Below are 19,214 nucleotides of genomic sequence, written 5' to 3'. Positions count from 1 at the left end.
TAGGGAAAACATTCACATACCAAAAATAACTACAGCTGTCATTACAACCATTAAAATCCCACGAAAAAGACCTTAATTTAAGAGGATGGGAGAAGATCCTCTTGAGGTCTCTCAATATCAGAACACACGAGGTGATTAAGACCTTTGTGTGATAGATCCAAGAGATGCTCTCAGCCAGCAGTACTGAAAGTGGATGCCCTTTGAGCTCTTAGAACTTGAACTCAGGAATACCCAGTCATATTGGTGCCTGTACACACACACACACACACACACACACACACTTATGAGATGTTCAAATCTTAAAACACTTGCTTGGAGTAAGAGGTCTTTAAATCACAGAAAACCCATTTCCCACTTAGGGGGAGCTTCCAATAGGTTTTAAGGGCAAAGAATATGCTACTGGAATATTTCAAAAGCAATAGAGATAACTTGTAAAACCTTCACTGAGGTTTAAATCTACTTAGTTACTTAAGTCTGATTACGATTAAAACAATAAAAATAATTTCATGAAAATATAAAGCTAAGAGTAGAATTATTTTGACTTCCTTATTACACCATTTTTAACTTCAAGTGCTTCTTGATTTAAACTTACTATATGTATTTGGTGGGTCTCTTCTGATACATTCTTGGATGAACTCTCTTCTACAAATGGGTGTTTATGTTCAAATAAAAGGAGGGGAGGACTATCTTCATTCTAGCTAATCTATAAGGGTGTTCCTGCAACAGCCATCTTTAATTTTTACTTTTTGATCATTTAGTAGTGCCTGGAACATAGTAAGTACTTGTGAATATTTATTGAATTGATAAATGATGATTGGATTCATTCTCCATTCCTCCATCCATCTATCAGTCGATCCAAGTTTTTAAGGAGCAATGGTTTTATGCCAGGCACTGAGTTGGGTATTGGAGATGACCAAGAAGCCAGGCCTTGTCCCCAAGGATCTCACAATCTGTTGCAGTGATTGCAGAAACTGGGTCTTTTATTGAATATGCAGACTCACAGGGCCATCCTGGGGATTTAGATTCTGTAGCTGAGATAGGGATTAGCATCACAGATAATTTCAATGTGGAAGGCATGGGGCATTTATGAGTCACTCTATGAAACAGTGGAACACATAGAAGTGCTCATGGAGATAAACAGAAGATATGCTAGAGTCCCTGAGTGGAGGATGTTAATGTCCAGCCACCTGAGCAGTGTGGAGTAAGGACTTCGGGGCATATGTAGGAGAGGCTTCCTGCAGGATTTCTTGGCATCCACCAGCCCTCCAGCTCTGTGGCTGCTAATAATCCCCGAGAAACAGTCAACCAGCCCAGGGCTCCTTTCCACTTTTTTCTATTTCCAGACACTTCCCTACACAGAGCCGAGCTCAAGCATCAACTCATGTAGAGAGATTTTCCTATCCATTTCAGTTGTTTTGTGTGACTCTATAGTTTTTCCAGGTTCTACAGCCTGTGAAGACTAGGGTGCGCACATTAGTAATGATAATGGAAATATCACTGTGTCTTACCTTCATGTGCTAATACCAGAGTTTGCTTCTCTGCAACATTTTACTCCCAAGATTTCTAGGAGTTCTTCAGGTGTTTCACATGTGCTTGTTCGTGAATATTTTTTTCTATTATCCTGCCTCCACTGCTGCTAGCTAAAGACCATAGTCCTCAAAGCCAATTAAGTTTCCCACCTCTACTGCTATGTTGTCTTTTTTTCATGTTGAGGTCCTTGCTTGGACTTTGCTGGTTTCCAAGCAGAAGTGGCAGGAACATCTTGTTCCTCCATTTCTAAGTTTCAGGGCCCCTTGTGACAACAGCCCATCTAGTTTCTGTTGAAGCGCATCTCCCCTCCAGGCTCAGAGCCCATATCTGAGACAACATTACTGTGCTCTTACTCAACCAACAGGCTCTTACTCAAATTGCGTCCCTCCTCCTTCAGCCCCAAACTCTCCTATGGCTTATGAACTCATCTTTTCAGTGAGGTCATCAGTAGAGAAATAGAGATTCCAGTTTGGAACCAAACAGGGATACAAGCCAAAGTCACTAACCCTGCTTCCTAGAAACATCTTGGTCTACCTGCCACACTCTGGAGAGGATTAGGGCTCAGAACTTTTAGAGTCCATGAGGTCTGGGTGCCAAAAGACCATCATGTTTCAGACGTGTTCTTTGTGGAATACCTGGGAAATAATCCATCAATTATATATTATTTCTGTAGGGGAAGGTGTCTCAGATTCTAAGCAGTAAACTTAAAAATAAACTTTATGGAACCTGCATATTTATAAGTTAGGGATTTTGTTGGTTTTTAGAAGATATGATTCAGAGAACTACTTGGAGCCATTAAAATAATAAAAATAACTAGTATTAGATAGCAATGTTTACTAAGCATGTTCACACTTACCTGCACTTCTGAATTCCAGAATAACTTTATGAGGACGGCAGTATTATCCTCAGTTTATAAATGAGGATAATTTATAAACTTCAGCCCCAAACTCTCCTATGGCTTAGAAAAATGTATGGCTTATCCAAAGCTGCATGATCAGTAACAACTCAAGTTAGGTCCATACTTCCTGAAGCTTTTCACTTCCTGTGGTTGTCTAGCTTAATCCTGGATGGACTTGAAAAATGTATGGACTGGCTTTATTTCTTGCTCTCTGATAGTGTTACTCTAACTTTACTTTTTGACAGTATGAAAATCAAGCTCTCATGTTTGGAAAATGGGGCACCTCTGGATTAGTGGGACGTCATAAGTTTTCTGATGTCACAGGAAAAATAAAACTCAAGAGGGAATTCTTTTTGCCTCCAAAAGGATGGGAATGGGAAGGAGAGTGGATAGTTGATCCTGAAAGAAGGTAAGTTTTTCATTCTCTGAGAAAAAAAAAAAAGGATGGCAGTGAAACCTTTTCTTAGAAATTGCTAAATGGGTTGTCTCCATCATTATTCTTCAGGACATTTATAAAATACCTGCTGAGCAGGAGTAAGTCCACAGAAATTCATAAAAAATTAAAAGATGTCATCAATGTCCCATAAGACAGACAAGTATAAAAAGTACCTGATAAATGACAATTATCATGATTTATTATGTGTGAATGTGCCAAGCAGTGTGTTGAGCACCAACACCATTTTAGTTTTAACTACATCCTTACCAGATAGGTTGAGGCAAGAATTGTGAAGAGCCTGGGGTTTTACATTATTTGCACCAACTTGCTTGCCACAGTTTTATGGATACATGACCCCTCATTCACAGACAAAGAACCTTCTTGCCCAAGCAATAGAAATAGCAGAACATCAACTTTTGCTCTAGATCTCCATGCCCCAGTTCCCACAGGTTGATGTAAGAGGGCCTGATGACATTTGCACTTAATGGTAGATTGCATTGCAGAAGAGGAATCCTGAGCTTAGGGAATCCAAATCTTTTATAATGAACTGTGAACTTGCTGGCCCTTTGCTCTGGGGAGAGACACTATCTTTGCTTTCCAGGCTGTTCCCTATATAAATATCCTTGAAAAGGAAGTCCATAATAAAGGCAATCAGCTCAGCTGCACCTCAGTTGGTAAGATGTGCAGAAATGAAAGATGTTCATGGAGAGATTAAGTAACTTGTCCAAAGTCACAGAACCTGTAAGTGGTATAGCCAGGGTTGGAAGCTAAGACGAGCCAGGGCATCCAAGTCAGCACTCAACTATTATGCTGGAACATCTGCAAGAAACAGTAGAAGGCAGACATTTAAGGGTGAATCGTAAGGTATGTGAATGATGTCTCAAAACTGTTATTAAAAAGAAAAGAAAGAGTAGGGTCCTGGAGTCTGGAAGAAACTAAAGCCTGATTCTGGAATGTTGCCAATAGCATTAGAACCTGAGCTTGAGTTTGGAGGAAACAAAACTGTAAAGTTGTATTTTAAGGCACCCAACTGGAGTCTGGCCTCTCTGGCACTTGTTTCTTGCCATTGAGTAGCCATTAAGGAGAGAGGGACGTGAGCAAGCCAGCCTGGTAAGAGCCAGTGCTTGCACATCAATGCTTTTGATCCAAGGCAGATCAGCTTGCTTCAGGTGGATTTGGGGGGGTTGGTGAGGAGAAGGAAAGTGGTATTTGAATGGCACAGAAAGAACAGTGGGAGGAATTGTGGTTGGAAAAATAGAAGGTCAAAGCATGTAAGGGCTGGATAGGATCCTAGAGGGAGCAGCCAGGGTTTTAATTCTCTTTCTCTGGGGCCATAAAAGTGAGGGATGAGCCCACTTTATATAAATAGTTGGGATTATTTATTTTTTGATACCTCTCCAGTGCTTGATTCTAGAGGAGGATACAGAAGGAGAAGATGCAGAGATAGTAAAGAAAAAAGAACCCTCATTTGAGTTGGTTACCCGGCAGAAAGCTAGAATCAAACCTCTGTGTTTCTTCTGTGGGTTTTTAAAAATGCTTCCAAATCCAAGAGGAAAACTGGCAAGATAGAGTTATTATGGATTACTCCAGGGTCCAAATGGAGTTTGGAGTCTTAAATGACTTGGTTTGGCTGTCAACTTAGGAATCATGGAGAACATTGAAACTCCTCCCTTCAATTTGTGTTGCGTAGATCAAGCAATCCATGAGTCCATATTTCCACTCTTGGCTTTATGACCGTCTCCACTCCATTTTTTAAAATAGGAGGGATACAAAGAAATGATTCCCCATCCTTTGAACTGTTAGCCAAAAGTTTCACTGAGAAAAAGCTGAACAGCCCTGTATTTCTGAAACAGAAATGGAAGGCGCTGTCTGGGATCCCTATGAGAAGCTGCCCACAACAGTTTTCCTTGTCCTCACCCTAATTACTAAGAAGGAGAAATCACACTCATCTGAGCTCTCTGCAATTTAGGTCTGGTTGTTTCAGCAGGCCCTTTCTCCAAGGAATTGCAAAATCTGATAGTTCAAGTGGGAGTTTGGAGCAGAGAGCCCACAGGGTCAAGCAGGGAGGGAACTGGTACCATTCCCAGGGTGTAGGTGCCTCCCCACCATTGGCAATAACTGGGATTGCGGGTTACCCTTTCTCCTTGATAACACGAGTGCTTGCCTGCCCGCAGCTTACTGACTGAGGCCGATGCTGGTCACACAGAGTTCACAGATGAAGTCTACCAGAATGAGAGCCGTTACCCCGGGGGCGAGTGGAAACCCGCAGAGGACACGTACACTGATGCGGTGAGCTGCCTGCTCTCCAGAGGACTCCTCGTGCGTCATCTCTAAAGCACGAGCTGCTGGGAACCCACCACCCCAGGCTTGGGCTTCACCCTCTTTTTATACATCTTCTGTCCCCAAATAGTCTTCCCTTCACAATTTAACTGGCACTGCTGCACGATCCTTACTTCTGCAGAAAAGAAATGGGACCTAGGTCACTAGATGTTGCCACGTGGTGATGTGTAGGTTGCACAGATTTTTAGGCTAAATATTCATCTATCATTTAATTAGTTTTTAAAGCTGTAACAACATGCTCGTGTCTTTTTAAACATTCAAACATTTTTAAAGAAAACCAAGATGAATTCTTCTCCCTGACTAGTATCCCCCCAAAGGTAACCATTGAAAGCCATTTTCTGTTCATACGCAATTGTATAACTTCTTTTTTCCTCACCTGAATGAAATTGTGTTGTATACACAGTTCTACAACTTGATTTTTCACATAATAATATATCTTGGTCAGCTTTCAATATCAATACATATATATTATGAGCTTTAAAAAAATGCCTCTAGGGTATTTTATTATATGCACCTACTATACTTAATTTAGCTAAATCTCCTTCTCATAGGCCTGAAGGGTTTGGAAATGGAGTGTTGTTTTGTTTTTTCTGGTTTTCATAAACCATGTGACAGTGAATTGACAGGTGACAGGGGAATTCATTGTATCATATTTGCACATGCACATAACATAATTTGATCAATCATTCCCCAGAACCTTCCCTTTCTTTCTTCCTTCCTAGATCCTCTTGCTTTAACTCTACTGATGTCCCTTCTATTATTGTTATTGCTTTAATTGTTGCATTATAATTTTATATATATGAATACATATACACATACGTGGGATTCATTGTGGTCAGTTCAAACATGAACATAGCATAGTTTGGTAGATTTCTTTCCTCAGTACTCTGCATACCCTCCCTCCATTTCTATCCCTCTCCCTTCCTCTACTCTATTTTAATGAGATGCCCCCCATTCTCTCCTTGTCTCTCTCTCTCCCTCTCTCTTACTTCCACATACATTTTTATTTACTTAAGAAGGTTTACCTCTAAGAAAGATCTTGGATTTGCTTGGTCAAAATTTAAATTCATGTAAGATTTTTATAAACATTGCTAAATTGCTTTGCAAAGAGGTTGCATAAACGTGTTCCCAGCAGCAGTGTGAGAAGACATTTGCCCAAACACTCACATCCCACTGTGTCAGCTTTGCCAGTATGTGAATAGAATGCACGGCGGTTGTTTCAGTTTCCAGTTTGTTAATTTAAAGTGAAGCTGAGTGTTTGCCCATGTTTATGGGCCACCTTTATTTTCTTTACTTATGAACTTTCTTTTTCATGATTCTCTTAGTTTCTATATAAACTTAAGTCAATATTTTATATAAACTTTGCTCAGTCTTACATGATCGTGAACCTCCGTAGCATTTTCCTGTACTTGAAAACAAGTGTCTTCAATGTCTGATCCATCCTCTGATGGGTTCTTTCCTGTAGAACCCCCCATAAAAATCAGTTGTGCCATTTCAGAGTTGAACCATGTGAAATTGCTATTCTTTATTTATTTTTATGTGGTACTGAAGATTGAACCCAGTGCCTCACATATGCTAGGTAAGCGCTCTACCACCGAGCTACAACCACAGCCCTCAAACAACTAATTTTTATGTAGCAATTGTGCATTAATAAAGATTGGATATTTTTCTGAGCTAAATGAATCTCTAAGATAGTATCTATGTAAACATATGGATACATAGTAAAGTCTAAGAAAACGTACCTTTGTATCTTATTACCACTCTCTCTCTCTTTCTTTATTTTATTTATTTGAAGAATGGTGAAAAGGCAGCATCGCCCGCTGAGTTGACTTGTCCTCCAGGCTGGGAGTGGGAAGATGATGCATGGGTATATGACATAAATCGAGCAGTGGATGAGAAAGGTAACATTTTGCATCTATTTAGCTGAATGCAGGTTAACCAGAGTAAGGGTTTCTTGAGAGGAAAGTCCTTCTTCTGCTCATCTATGACAACCCCAGTATGTGCTGCTATCTGTAACTATTCAGATGCAGAATCTAAGGAATAAGCAAATATCTTAGCAGGTGTTGGGTGCGAGATGTTAAGAGTGAAAAATAGCAGGTGCTAGGGGATCAACTAGTTAGGCTTTGAGATACCTGGGGATCCAGGATGAGAAGTTAGGAGAGAGCTGGGTTTGGATTTTCTCTGTCCTAATCATATTTCATGATCTTCATGGGAACATAACACTCAGGGTCCCCAGATCAGAAAAGAGAACTGTAAAATGCCTTAAAAGTCATCATATTCAGAAATAGGGTAGATTATTGACATAGCTTCAATTAATAATAGCGTTTATCTTTTTCTATGAAGAGTAATTCTAAGTTGAATTATCAAGAGAGAAAATTTGTTTTTCTTATAAAAAGGCATACAGCATAGAAAGGACTGGCATTGATGTAGAAGATTTCAAATAAAAATTGAAGTTCTTTATTGGTCTTGATGCTCACATATGATCTTATAGTTACCATTGATTAAGTAATACCAGCATGCTAAATATGATCCTGGTGTTTTGTACACATTACTTTGATTGTTTAAAAATAACCCTATATAAAGGTATATTTTACCTGTATGATGCAGAAACTGGGCCATAGACAGGTTTGTTTAGCAAGTTTCAGGAAACTTAATAAACAGCCAGCACATGGGAAGTCCTGGGATTGAACCCAGGGCATGGAACTACACAGTCCACACCCTTATTCTGTGCCCCTCTGCTCCTTGAGCTGCGCTTTATTCTTAGGTGCACTCATTTCTCATGAGTGACTGGAGCGTGCAATGGAGGAGAACCCCGTGGCCACCATGGAGGGTGCCAGGGAATGAGGCTGCTTCAGTTAGGCTAAGTTGCAGCATGTGAAAGCAGCACACCAGTCATGATAGCAGAAAGCATGTGGGGGCAGAGGGAGTGGATGTTTCTGGAAGCTTACTTGGAGATCTGGTAAATGAATCTCTTTTGAGAAACTGCAAAAAAAAAAAAAAAAAAAAAAAACCTCTGTTCCAGGCTGGGAGTATGGCATTACCATTCCTCCTGATAATAAGCCCAAATGCTGGGTTGCAGCAGAGAAAATGTATCACACTCATAGGCGGCGAAGGCTGATCCGAAAACGCAAGAAAGATTTAACACAAACAGCTTCAAGTACTGCTAAGGTAAGAGGAGCAATAGGGGCAGGAGATGGGATGTGGATAGGGGTAGGCGTTGCCTTCCACACAATTGAGTTTCAGTGGATGAGGCTCCTTCTAAGAACTATTTGCAAATCAAGGGTCTGAGGTGCTCCAGGGTTCTCCAAGTGCCCCTACCCCCGATAGCACCATCATCATTGCCTGGGAATTTGCTACAACTTCTTCACCCCAAACCTACTTCTTTAGAAATCTCTGGGGGAGGACCCAGCAATCTGTATTTTGACAAGTCCTCCAAATGATTCTGTGGTAAGCTAAATGTTGAGAATAGCTATGACAGTAGTGATAGACACTGAAATTATTCACAGAATAGCATAGTAGTGGCAATAGCTCAGAACTTGGAACAAGATGCAGAAAGATTCAAATCCTGACTGTCTTTCTCATCTGCAAAATGGGAATACTATCTATACCTATGTAATTAGGGTATTATAATGCTTCAAATGGAATAGTAATATCAGAACAATAATAAATGACGTGTTTTATGTGCCTTCTACAATGCAAGGTACTGAATATACATCATCTACAATCTGTAAGCTCTGGATTTCATGCCCATTTTACAGATGATCTTCACAGAGATGAAATAGACTTCCTCTAGTCATGTGTCTAGTAAGTGTCAGAGTTGGTGTTAAACAGGATTTTCGACACTGAAATGTCAGCTACCTGAAGGCAAAGGCCCCGTCCGTATTTTTCTTAATTGCTTTCTCTGACTTTAACACAATCCCTGTCAGGTAGCAGGTGCTCATATTTGTTGAATGAATAGAATAAAACATTGAAAAACGACATTATTTATGTATAAAATAGTGTTTAAGCTTAAAAATACTAAGTAGTTGTTACAGATGTAGTATATTCTGACCTATCATTTAATTATGAGTTCAGCAAGACATTTATTGAAACCTTGAGGAGGGGGTCTGTCATTTTTCCCCTCTGTATATAAGATTGAGATAATAACGTTTTCCAAACGATAGCACAATAATACTTTCTAATGACCTGATGAAGTGAAACAATACAAAGCAATTTGAGAAAAAATCCACTTGCTTTACCCCATCCCCAGGTCCCAGTGAGGAGCCCCTCCATGCATTTCTTGTTAGTTAGTCTGTTTTTGCAGTTCTGGGGATCAAACCCAGGGCCTGGCACATGCCAGGTATATGTCTGACACTGAGCTACATCTGCAGACCAAGGTGCCCCTCCTATGGTATATCCACCACATGCCAACATTTCTTTGCACTTTAATTGTCTAGTTTTCTCTCTGTATTGTCACAGTCCATCAGCTCTGCAAGAACAGAGATCCTATTTTGTTCTTGGCTGTATCCCTGGCTTCTACCATATGCTTGACAGAGTGGATTTTTATTACTACATATTTTCCGATTGACAAAATAACCTGCTTTTTCAATATAAGGAATATAGTTACTATCCTTAAATGTTTTACCTCTGTTTTAGGCCATGGAAGAATTTGAAGACCGAGAGGGATGGGAATATGCTTCTTTAATTGGCTGGAAATTTCACTGGAAACAGCGTAGTTCAGATACTTTTCGCCGCAGACGCTGGAGGAGAAAAATGGCTCCTTCGGAAACACATGGTGCAGCGGCCATCTTTAAACTTGAAGGCGCCCTTGTAAGTAATCAGTAGCCAAAGCCCAAATAATATAGAAAATATATTAGTGTTGGGTACAGCACCACCAATTCCATGGAGGTGCCTGTAACCCCAGAGGAATAAGACTACAGATAGGTTGAGGGAAAGTCACACATCCTAGGTGTCCAATATTCTTCTAGAATGACTAGACTATTAACATGCGAAAGGTTCCAAGAAATACTACTGTAGACACATCTATTCCACCTAGCATTTTTCAAATATATCTGTTCTAGAACCGTTTGTTCAGGTAACATCTATTAACATCCAAGGCACAAGTTGCTTGGCTCATCCCTTGGAAATTGCAACTGTCCACCCAACCAAGGTTAAATATACACATGTGAAGGAACAGAGGAATGGCTCACAAAATTTGAAAACAGTTCAGATAGAAGCACAATAACAATAATATGCAGGGATCTAAAAAGAAAAAAAAAGTAGGCAGGTGGAAAGAATGAATAAGATAATAGCAATGGATGATCTAAAACAATATGGCGGCAAAAACCCATCTCCAAACATAGCTGGGTTTTTTATTTCTGTACTGTGACCCCACTATATTCTTCTGCTGTTTTCTCTACCTCCTTTCATCCTTTTATTTTACTTCCATATTTCCCCCTGTTTTCCCTTGCTTTCAGCAGCAGGGTTTGGTAGACCTGAACTTGAGACACAGGGGACTTTGACCTTCTGCTCTCTTGCACTCCAGCTAAGTGATTGGGGAAGTCACTTGCTGTCCTACATTTAATTCATCTTCAACAATGGGGTGATTGAATGATGAAATCTCTTTTTAAAGCCACAAATCTATTTGTGATTCTTGACTCTTGGTTGTTTGTTTTTAGACCATGTTAACTGATTTTTCTGCCTCCTACTTCAGGGTGCAGACACCACTGAAGACGAAGATGAGAAGAGCATGGAAAAGCATAAGCACACCGCCACCACGGTGTTTGGAGCAAACACTCCCATTGTTTCTTGCAATTTTGACAGTGAGTTTTAAATGTGTCTTTGTGAATTCTGCTTCTAAGGCTTTTATCTCAAAGAAACTTTTCTTTTTTTTTTTTTTTTTTTTTTTTTTTTTTTTTTTTAATTTTTTATTGTGGGTTCAAAGAAACTTTTCTAATCACTAAATATCTATAAAAATCTCTTTCTGAGAACATAACTTCAATTTCATCCCGTGATGAAAAGGAGATTTTTTTAATATAGTTTTAAAAACTATCATATTTGGGATGAAGGGTGATCAAATTGCTGATTTTAACATGTCTGTCCATAGCTATTCATTCAATTTTGTACATACTCCAAATTATTATTTGATTAGGAAAGAAGTTTCAAAGTTTAAATATAGGTTAGTTTCAAAAGTACCTTCAGGAATTTCGGAAGGAGGCAGACCTACTCTATAAAAATAATAGCAAATACATAGGCCTTAGCATGCACCAGGAACTGTACATACAGCAGCTCATTTAATTCTCATAACAACCCTGGAAGGTAGGTGCTGTCATTGACTCCATTTTGCAGATGAGGGAACCATTGTACAGGATGATCCAATAACTTGCTCAAGGTCTTGAGGCCTATAATTACTAGAGACAAGATTTGAACTCAAGCATTCGGGGTCTCAGAATTCAAATTCAATTACAGTGTTCCTCTTTCCCTCTCAAATCATGTGTTCTTGTGTGCGAGGGAGCTGTGTATGTGCATTAATATAATAATAAAGAGCAGGAGTATATGGATTTTGAAATGTCAAAGAAACTTTTGGTAGATAACTGTATTTCTATCTGGTGCTCAATTAATGCAGATAGCCCTATTTTTATAACTGCTGAAGACCCACTCTCGTTTTAAAAGTCTGTATTCTGACAAAGAGTAACCCCAATTCAGGCCTTGTACAACGGGAATAATGTTTTCCTAATTGACACCCGTGTTGGGCAAGCTGTACTATTTTTTTAAAAATGGAATAGTTCCCCCCTTCTCCATGAAATATACTGTTCTGAGACACCCCAGTGGATGCCTGAAATTGCAGATAGTACTAAAACCTAAATTACACTAACTTTTTTCTTATACATGTATGCCTATGATAAAGTTTAATTTATAAATTAAGCAGAATAAAATGTTTATAACAGTAACTAATAATAATATAGTATAATTAAAACAATGTATTACAATAAAATTGATATCACTACTCTTATTCTTTGGAGCCATTATTAATTATAATAAAAGGTACTTAACATAAGCAAGGCAATATTGATATCAGGACAGTCACTGATCATTGAGATAGATACTAACAAGTGGGCAATGTATACAGGATGGAAACAGTGGACAAAGGGATGATTCACAATCCAGTTGGGATGAAGCAGGATGATTCAAGATTTCATCACACTGCTTAGAATGGCATGCAATTTAAAACTTGTGAATTGTATACTTCTAGAATTTTTCATTTAATATTTTCAAACAATGGTTTTCAGTGGTAGGCCACTGAAACTGTGGAAAACAAAACCACAGATCAGGGAGACTGATAAATTTTATTTTACCGAAATTTTATTTTACCGAAAGCAGGACTACTTTCAGGGGAACACATCATCACTATTATGTGTGCTCTTTACTCTAGGAGGCTACATCCAAGTGACCCACTTCTTCAAAACATGTATCACCTCCAAAATATTCCAGAAAAAGAAAAAAGCCAGAATACAGTGTTATAGTTCTTGTATGTAATCTCCATCTTGTTCTTTTCAGGAGTCTATGTCTACCATCTGCGCTGCTACATCTATCAAGCAAGAAACCTCATGGCTTTAGACAAGGATAGTTTTTCAGGTAAGGGAAAATAAACCAAAAAACCATGCCACACATAATTACACAGCCACTCCTTTTCATCAAGTGGATGTTTTCTGTCATTTCTAACAACAACAAAAAACCATTTTGTGTTGCAACTAGTTTGGTGTAGTGGAGGTAAACTGCTCACTCATTAGATAAAGAATTCCTGAGTGCGGGAGACACACAGGAGATGCATGGCCCTTTAATGCAAATAACACCTGATTAATTAAAAGCACCAAGAAGAGCAATTTCTGCTTTCTGTTTTTACACCTGGGTGTATTTTTATCCTTGGGCCCTTGGTTGATTGGTAAATTAAGATCCTTTATGTTATTTGTAGCTCCCTCTCAAGGTGACAAGAAGAGCACACATTTACCCATCTGTCTATGTAGCATCAGGATTTCATCACTGTGGAGTCCCTTTTGACCTCCTCTGCTACCTGCTCCTTAGTCCAACACCATGAAATCATAAGGCTAGCTGGGTCAGGTGGCATACACCTGTAATCCTAGTGCCTCTCGGTGGGAGGATTACAAGTTTGGGAGGATCACAGCCTAGGCAAATTAGAGAGATCTTGTCTCCAAAATAAAAAAAAATACAGGTCCTGGGGATGTAGCTCAATGGTAGAGTACCCCTGGATCCAATCCTCCATATCAAAAAATAATAATAATGATAATATATAAGCTGGGTACGATGGTGCACACCTATAATAAGGGACTCAGGAGGCTGAGGCAGGAGGATCATGAGTTTAAAGCCAGCCTCAGCAATTTAGCAAGACCTTAAGTAACTCAGTGAGACCCTGTCTCTAGACAAAATATAAAAAAGGGCTGGGGATGTAGCCCAGTGGTTAAGTACCCCTGGGGTCAGTCCCTGGTAATAATAATAACATGAGGTTAAGCATCCTTCACACTGAAACCCTGGGTGATTGTGTTGCCTTTGGCCTAGTTATAAGGGGAAGGTTGTTGGGAGGGGTTGAGGACTTTCCTGCCTTTGGATTTGTGCTCTTGGCCCTGAAGCTGTGATTGTTCCCAGGGCCATCCTGGGCTATCAGGAAGCATTCTACTTTGGGACTTGAGGCTCAGCAGAGCTTCCCTGTATCCGCGATGGAAACAGTGTTTAAATCATTTTCCCTACACTCCAGTGCCCTCACATTAGTTCTGGACTGCATTCCAAGCAGAATATTAACTAAAATATGTTAAGGGATAAATTAGTTATCCCTACACTGTAATACACAGCTCCAAAATGGTTTGGGGGGACATTTTCAAATATTGTCCACCAGGGGGCACTCCATCACTAAAAGTAAAAGTTCGAATTCTTGCAAAATTCTTGACCAAAGTTGCATAAAACTCTAAGCAGTTTGAGATGTGTAAGATCCACCATCAGGGCAAAAGCAAATAACTTCATTCATAGAATGATAGCTGCCTGCGATACTAAAAACAAAGCACCATTTGACATATATAAGAGCTTCAGGTAAAACATTATTTTTATTTATTTGTTTTATTCTTTGAGTTGGGATCTTGCTATGTTGCTCAGGCTGGCCCTGAACTCCTGGGTTCAAACCATCTTCCCATTTTGGCCTCCCAAGTATCTAGGACTACCGGCACATGCCATTGTGCCCTGCACTTACACATTATTGCTCCAATAGGTGAGCCTCCAGCAACTATAAAATGGGTTGCTGTGATTATTTATCATGTATGAAGACACAGATTACTTTTTTGCACATAAGATTTCTTTCCCTGCATTTTCTAGTACATGGAAACAAAGCTTTCTACTACCATAAATTGTAAATGCTATGCACATCTGAGTCTTTCTTTTTTACTACTACATTCTTGAGCCCTGGCACTCAATAAATATTTGCTGAATAAATGGATTAGCAGTGAGAGTAGAAGCAATGATGGTAACTGGCTTTTGTCAGTTGTACCATCTATGATGAGCTCTCTCCTAAGCAGTTTACATTTTTTTACTCCATATCATCCTTTGAACACTATGAAGCAGTTACTACTTTTATTATATGGAGGAGGGAACCAAAATTTAGGAAGGTGAAATACTTTTCCCTGAGATAATATAATGGGGTGGAAGGGTTTGAACCCAGGTGTGTCAGACTACAGAGCCTATGCTCTTAATCATGAGCGTGGAAGATTGTGTGTCCAATTAACCTTGGTGGGGACATACTCCAGAGAGGGAAAATCTTCAGCACACATCAGGGCCTAACATCAACATGACGCCCACTTCTGCCACACCCTGCTCTCCAGAAACCCTATCCCCATGTGGGCGGCGGGAGTTCCTGATGGTTGTATCCAGAGGAAAAGCGTGAGGTTGAGATGAATGATCCTAGGGAGCTAGACTTTCACCATGGCCCCACTTTTATTTCTATTTTAGATCCATATGCTCATGTTTCCTTCCTCCATCGAAGCAAAACCACCGAGATCATCCACTCAACCCTGAATCCCACATGGGACCAAACGATTATATTTGATGAGATTGAAATCTATGGGGAACCCCAAACAGTTCTGCAGGATCCACCCAAAGTTATCATAGAACTTTTCGACAATGACCAAGTGGTAAGTGATTTGGAATTTCTGAAGGACTTGGGGGATGAGGGGGATTTGAAGAGGTGTTTGTTTAGGAATTTGAGGTTTGTTTGTCTTTCCAGGGCAAAGATGAATTCTTAGGACGAAGCATTTGCTCTCCTCTGGTGAAACTAAACTCAGAAATGGACGTCACCCCTAAACTTCTCTGGCACCCAGTCATGAATGGAGAGAGGGCCTGTGGGGACGTCCTTGTGACTGCAGAGCTGATTCTGAGGGACAAGGTACACTGCTTAGAATACTTACGGATAATTCTAGGCACTCCTTGTTTGAACTGAGGGGAGGCACTGACATTCCATGTTTGTTTCACAGGACGGCTCCAACCTTCCCATTCTTCCATCTCAAAGGGCACCAAACCTGTACATGGTCCCCCAGGGTATCAGGCCTGTGGTTCAGCTCACTGCTATTGAGGTACGCCACTCTCTAGGTTTTACTTGATCGAATCAAATCGATGTAGCTACGGAACATGAATCTTTCTTTTAAAGGATGGCATCCTGTGGCACATTTTCTTGCTGTTCTCTAGCTTTCTATAAAATTTTTCCAAAAACTTGAAATATTTCGTCATGGAAATTGAAGACTTGTTAAAGCAACAGGAAGTCAATTCCAGCATTATCGAGGGAATCTAGAGTCTTCATCTATTGAGAGCCAGCAGAGCTTTTCAGGTCAGTTAGAGAATTGGGAAAGCAAAGATGGCCCAGGAGAAGGTGCCTGTGTGTGTGCAGGGTGTGGGAGCAGAGAGGACAGTGAGAAGGGAGGAATGGGCACTGGTGACATGTTAGACAATTGGGTCAGATACAGACTGATGGAGCTGACCAGGTAACTTGAAGGACAATGGCGGGCCTGTTCTCAAGGCCTCCCCATCCAGTTATACAGCAGTGACTGAGATTTCCCTTCTCCAGCTGCCTTGCTAGAAGTTCTCAAAGACTGAGGCAGGTAGCTTTAAACAACAGTTCTCATTGTTTAAAGCTTATGTGTCAGATACAGTGTTGAGAAGTTTCCACTTGATCCTCAGTGTAGCCCTGTGATAGATGACACCTTCAGCTCTGTTTGTGAATGAGACAGAGGTAAATTTGTGAGCATTCACTTGGCTCAGCTATAGCGCAGCCAGGGCTTGATTCCTACACTCTGAGCTGCTCTGCTTTTTCTATCAGCTCAGGCAGGAGAAGGAAAAGGGGCAAAACCGCTTTCTCTGCATTCTAGGCTTTCTAGGTTAACATTGACAATCACGTTAGGCAAATCTGTACCGACCAATCTTGAAAACTTTACTAGTGAAGTTAAATCGAATTTTTCCTTTAGAACAATATTTCTTAATATGTTGAGTTTCTTTCTCTTCTCTTTAACTTGCTTTCCCAGATTCTAGCTTGGGGCTTAAGAAATATGAAAAACTACCAGATGGCTTCTGTCACATCCCCCAGTCTTGTTGTGGAGTGTGGAGGGGAAAGGGTAGAGTCTGTGGTGATCAAAAACCTTAAGAAGACACCCAACTTTCCAAGCTCCGTTCTCTTCATGAAAGTGGTATGGAATCCAACGCTGCAACAGTGTGTGTTGAGTAGATGAATTTTATTTGAAATATGAATGTATATCCCCCCACACAGTATATTTTCCCAAATTTGACAAACAGAAAACTCCTGCCATGTGTTCAGCTTGTCGGTGACTTTACCCTCTTATATTCTCTCACTCTGTAGTGATGGTTTCTTAAAGCTTCAAACAACTCCAGGGATATGGAGGCATCTGTGACTAATACTTACTAATTTCTCCAGTAAACCTTCCATTTATTCAGTTCTCTATTTATTATAGGCCCTTGGTCAGCTCCTCAAAGGTGGAATATTAACCCCCATTGTGCCCCTACAGAGGCACATGGGCCAGAACCCTCTGGATAGGGACTGTCTGTCTGGGGAAGGGGCAGCTGTGGGGGAATCCCTGGGGGGTGATGGGCCGTTTTCTTGTCAGCTCATGACTGTGTCCCTGGGATGGTACCTTCTTTATTCCATCGCCATTGCCTATGGTTATTAGAAGTGAGAAGCATCAGAGACATTTCACAGACCTCTACCAGAGACCCTATATTACTTGGAGCAAAAAGAGGTCACCAGGACTTCTGTTTTTAAAGCAGATAACTTTTACAAAATGAAAAATCTTCCTTTTTTACTTTATTGTATAAAAGAGGTTAAATTCCAGGCATCTTCTTAGCTTGAAGGAATGGAAGGCCTAGAACCTTCCATTTCTTGCCCTACCCCGGTCATTTTCCTGCCCGCGGTGTCTCCAGCACACTGCCCTGGAACACTACAGCCATGTGGCTTAAGCTCTCATTTTATAGATGAAGAAAGTGAGGCTTAGGGGAAACGACTTGTCCAATGTGATAGCAAATATCAGTCTGCATCTTCCATGTGACAGTGACTGTACCCCAATGTCATCCACTGCTGTGGCTCAGTGCTAGGTGAAGGCAGGGGACATTTTTACCCCTCCTCCCTCACTTTGGAGGCAACAAAAAGCTTAACTAGTGTACACAGGAGAACATGGCTAGCAAGTGGCTGGTCAGAGTTTGGACTCAGGTTCTTCCAACTCCAAAGCCCATATCTTGCCCCATAATGCTGCAGATGGGGAGCCATGTAGATGCTTGGAGCCTGAATCCCTGGTCACCCCTGGGCCACTGCACTCATTCTTGTTCACTCTCCACCCCTCTTCTACCTTCCCCCATCTAGGGTAGTGAGCAGAAAAGCCACTCAGTGAACCCCAGCTTCTATTCTTGTATGAAGTCAGAGATAGAAATTCACCTGAATCACAAGGAGACTCATAGACCAGCCCATGATGGACAACCATCAAGGCCATCAAGGCCCCCAAATTCCAGGAGTGGGCAAGGAAAAGTGAGCCCCTCACTTTGGCCTTGAACTTCTAGGGCTAAAAGACTCTCGGCCACCGTTATTTCCCTTGGAAATTTAGTTTTGTCTCGATCATTTCTAAATCCTGCTCAGGACTTGGCTAGCAGTTGACCAAAGTTCTGGGTTCCTCAGCCTCATACAAATCCCCTCTCAGGAAGCAGAGTACAGGGTCAATGGTAAAGAAAGCCAATTCCACATCCTGTTACCTAAGACAGATAGTGTTATCGTGGGCCAGGTACCATTCTAAGCACTTCACATATATTAATTACTGGGCATGGGGTGGAGGGTTTTAGAAAAGTTCCTTGAAGTCCTGCAGTCCATGGTGGCAGAGCCAGCCACTCATCTAACACATAACTCACTAAACTACTTACTCTTAGTCCCTCACGCTGTGCATAGTGGGCAAAAATAATCTGGGTTGGTCCCTTCAGGGAATTTATTAGCAAAGCTGCTCTTGTTGGGTCTTGCAAAAAGAAATGACACCCATTCTTTTGAACCCCAGTTCTTGCCCAAGGAAGAATTGTACATGCCTCCTCTGGTGATCAAAGTTATTGACCATAGGCAGTTTGGGCGGAAGCCAGTGGTCGGACAGTGCACCATTGACCACTTGGACCGTTTTCGCTGTGACCCTTATGCAGGAAAAGAGGATATTGTTCCACAGCTAAAAGGTAAAATGTGAATCTGTAAGTTATAGTTGGGGGCTTGTCATGCATGATCTGATTTAATCTACATGAACCTTCTCGAGATGAGTATTCATTGTCTAGATTCTGCAGAAGAAGAAACGATAGAATTTTCAGTGGACTCTGTAACTCTCCCAAGGAAATGCAGCTAGTTAGTGGTGGAGCAAGATTGGAATCCTGGCCTCGATGTGGGGCCCAAGAAGCATCTTGCCCCTAGACAGACATCAGAGTCTTTTGAGGAAGTGTGAAGCACTTCATGAA

At 40.8% G+C, this 19,214-nt stretch overlaps 1 protein-coding gene across 2 annotated transcripts in view; it reads left to right on the top strand.

Annotated features, from left to right (window-relative positions):
* Myof (myoferlin) overlaps positions 1 to 19,214 on the top strand; it is a 151,351-nt gene that overhangs the window by 97,624 nt on the left and 34,513 nt on the right. For both annotated transcript variants that reach the window (XM_046449805.2, XM_046449804.2), the window contains 12 exons: positions 2,674 to 2,837; positions 5,039 to 5,153; positions 7,000 to 7,105; positions 8,227 to 8,372; positions 9,840 to 10,013; positions 10,897 to 11,005; positions 12,741 to 12,818; positions 15,192 to 15,373; positions 15,466 to 15,624; positions 15,713 to 15,811; positions 16,754 to 16,915; positions 18,776 to 18,941. In XM_046449805.2, coding sequence (XP_046305761.1) covers positions 2,674 to 2,837; positions 5,039 to 5,153; positions 7,000 to 7,105; positions 8,227 to 8,372; positions 9,840 to 10,013; positions 10,897 to 11,005; positions 12,741 to 12,818; positions 15,192 to 15,373; positions 15,466 to 15,624; positions 15,713 to 15,811; positions 16,754 to 16,915; positions 18,776 to 18,941 — 1,660 coding nt within the window. The remainder of the gene's footprint in view (positions 1 to 2,673; positions 2,838 to 5,038; positions 5,154 to 6,999; positions 7,106 to 8,226; positions 8,373 to 9,839; positions 10,014 to 10,896; positions 11,006 to 12,740; positions 12,819 to 15,191; positions 15,374 to 15,465; positions 15,625 to 15,712; positions 15,812 to 16,753; positions 16,916 to 18,775; positions 18,942 to 19,214) is intronic.

The sequence above is a fragment of the Marmota monax genome, unplaced genomic scaffold (genome assembly GCF_021218885.2).
Source record: "Marmota monax isolate L192 unplaced genomic scaffold, Marmota_monax_Labrador192_F-V1.1 WCK01_AAM20220418_F8-fsc00004, whole genome shotgun sequence".
NCBI lineage: Eukaryota > Metazoa > Chordata > Mammalia > Rodentia > Sciuridae > Marmota > Marmota monax.
The sequence above is the reverse complement of the archived record's forward strand: the minus strand, read 5'-3'. Positions and strand labels throughout refer to the sequence as shown.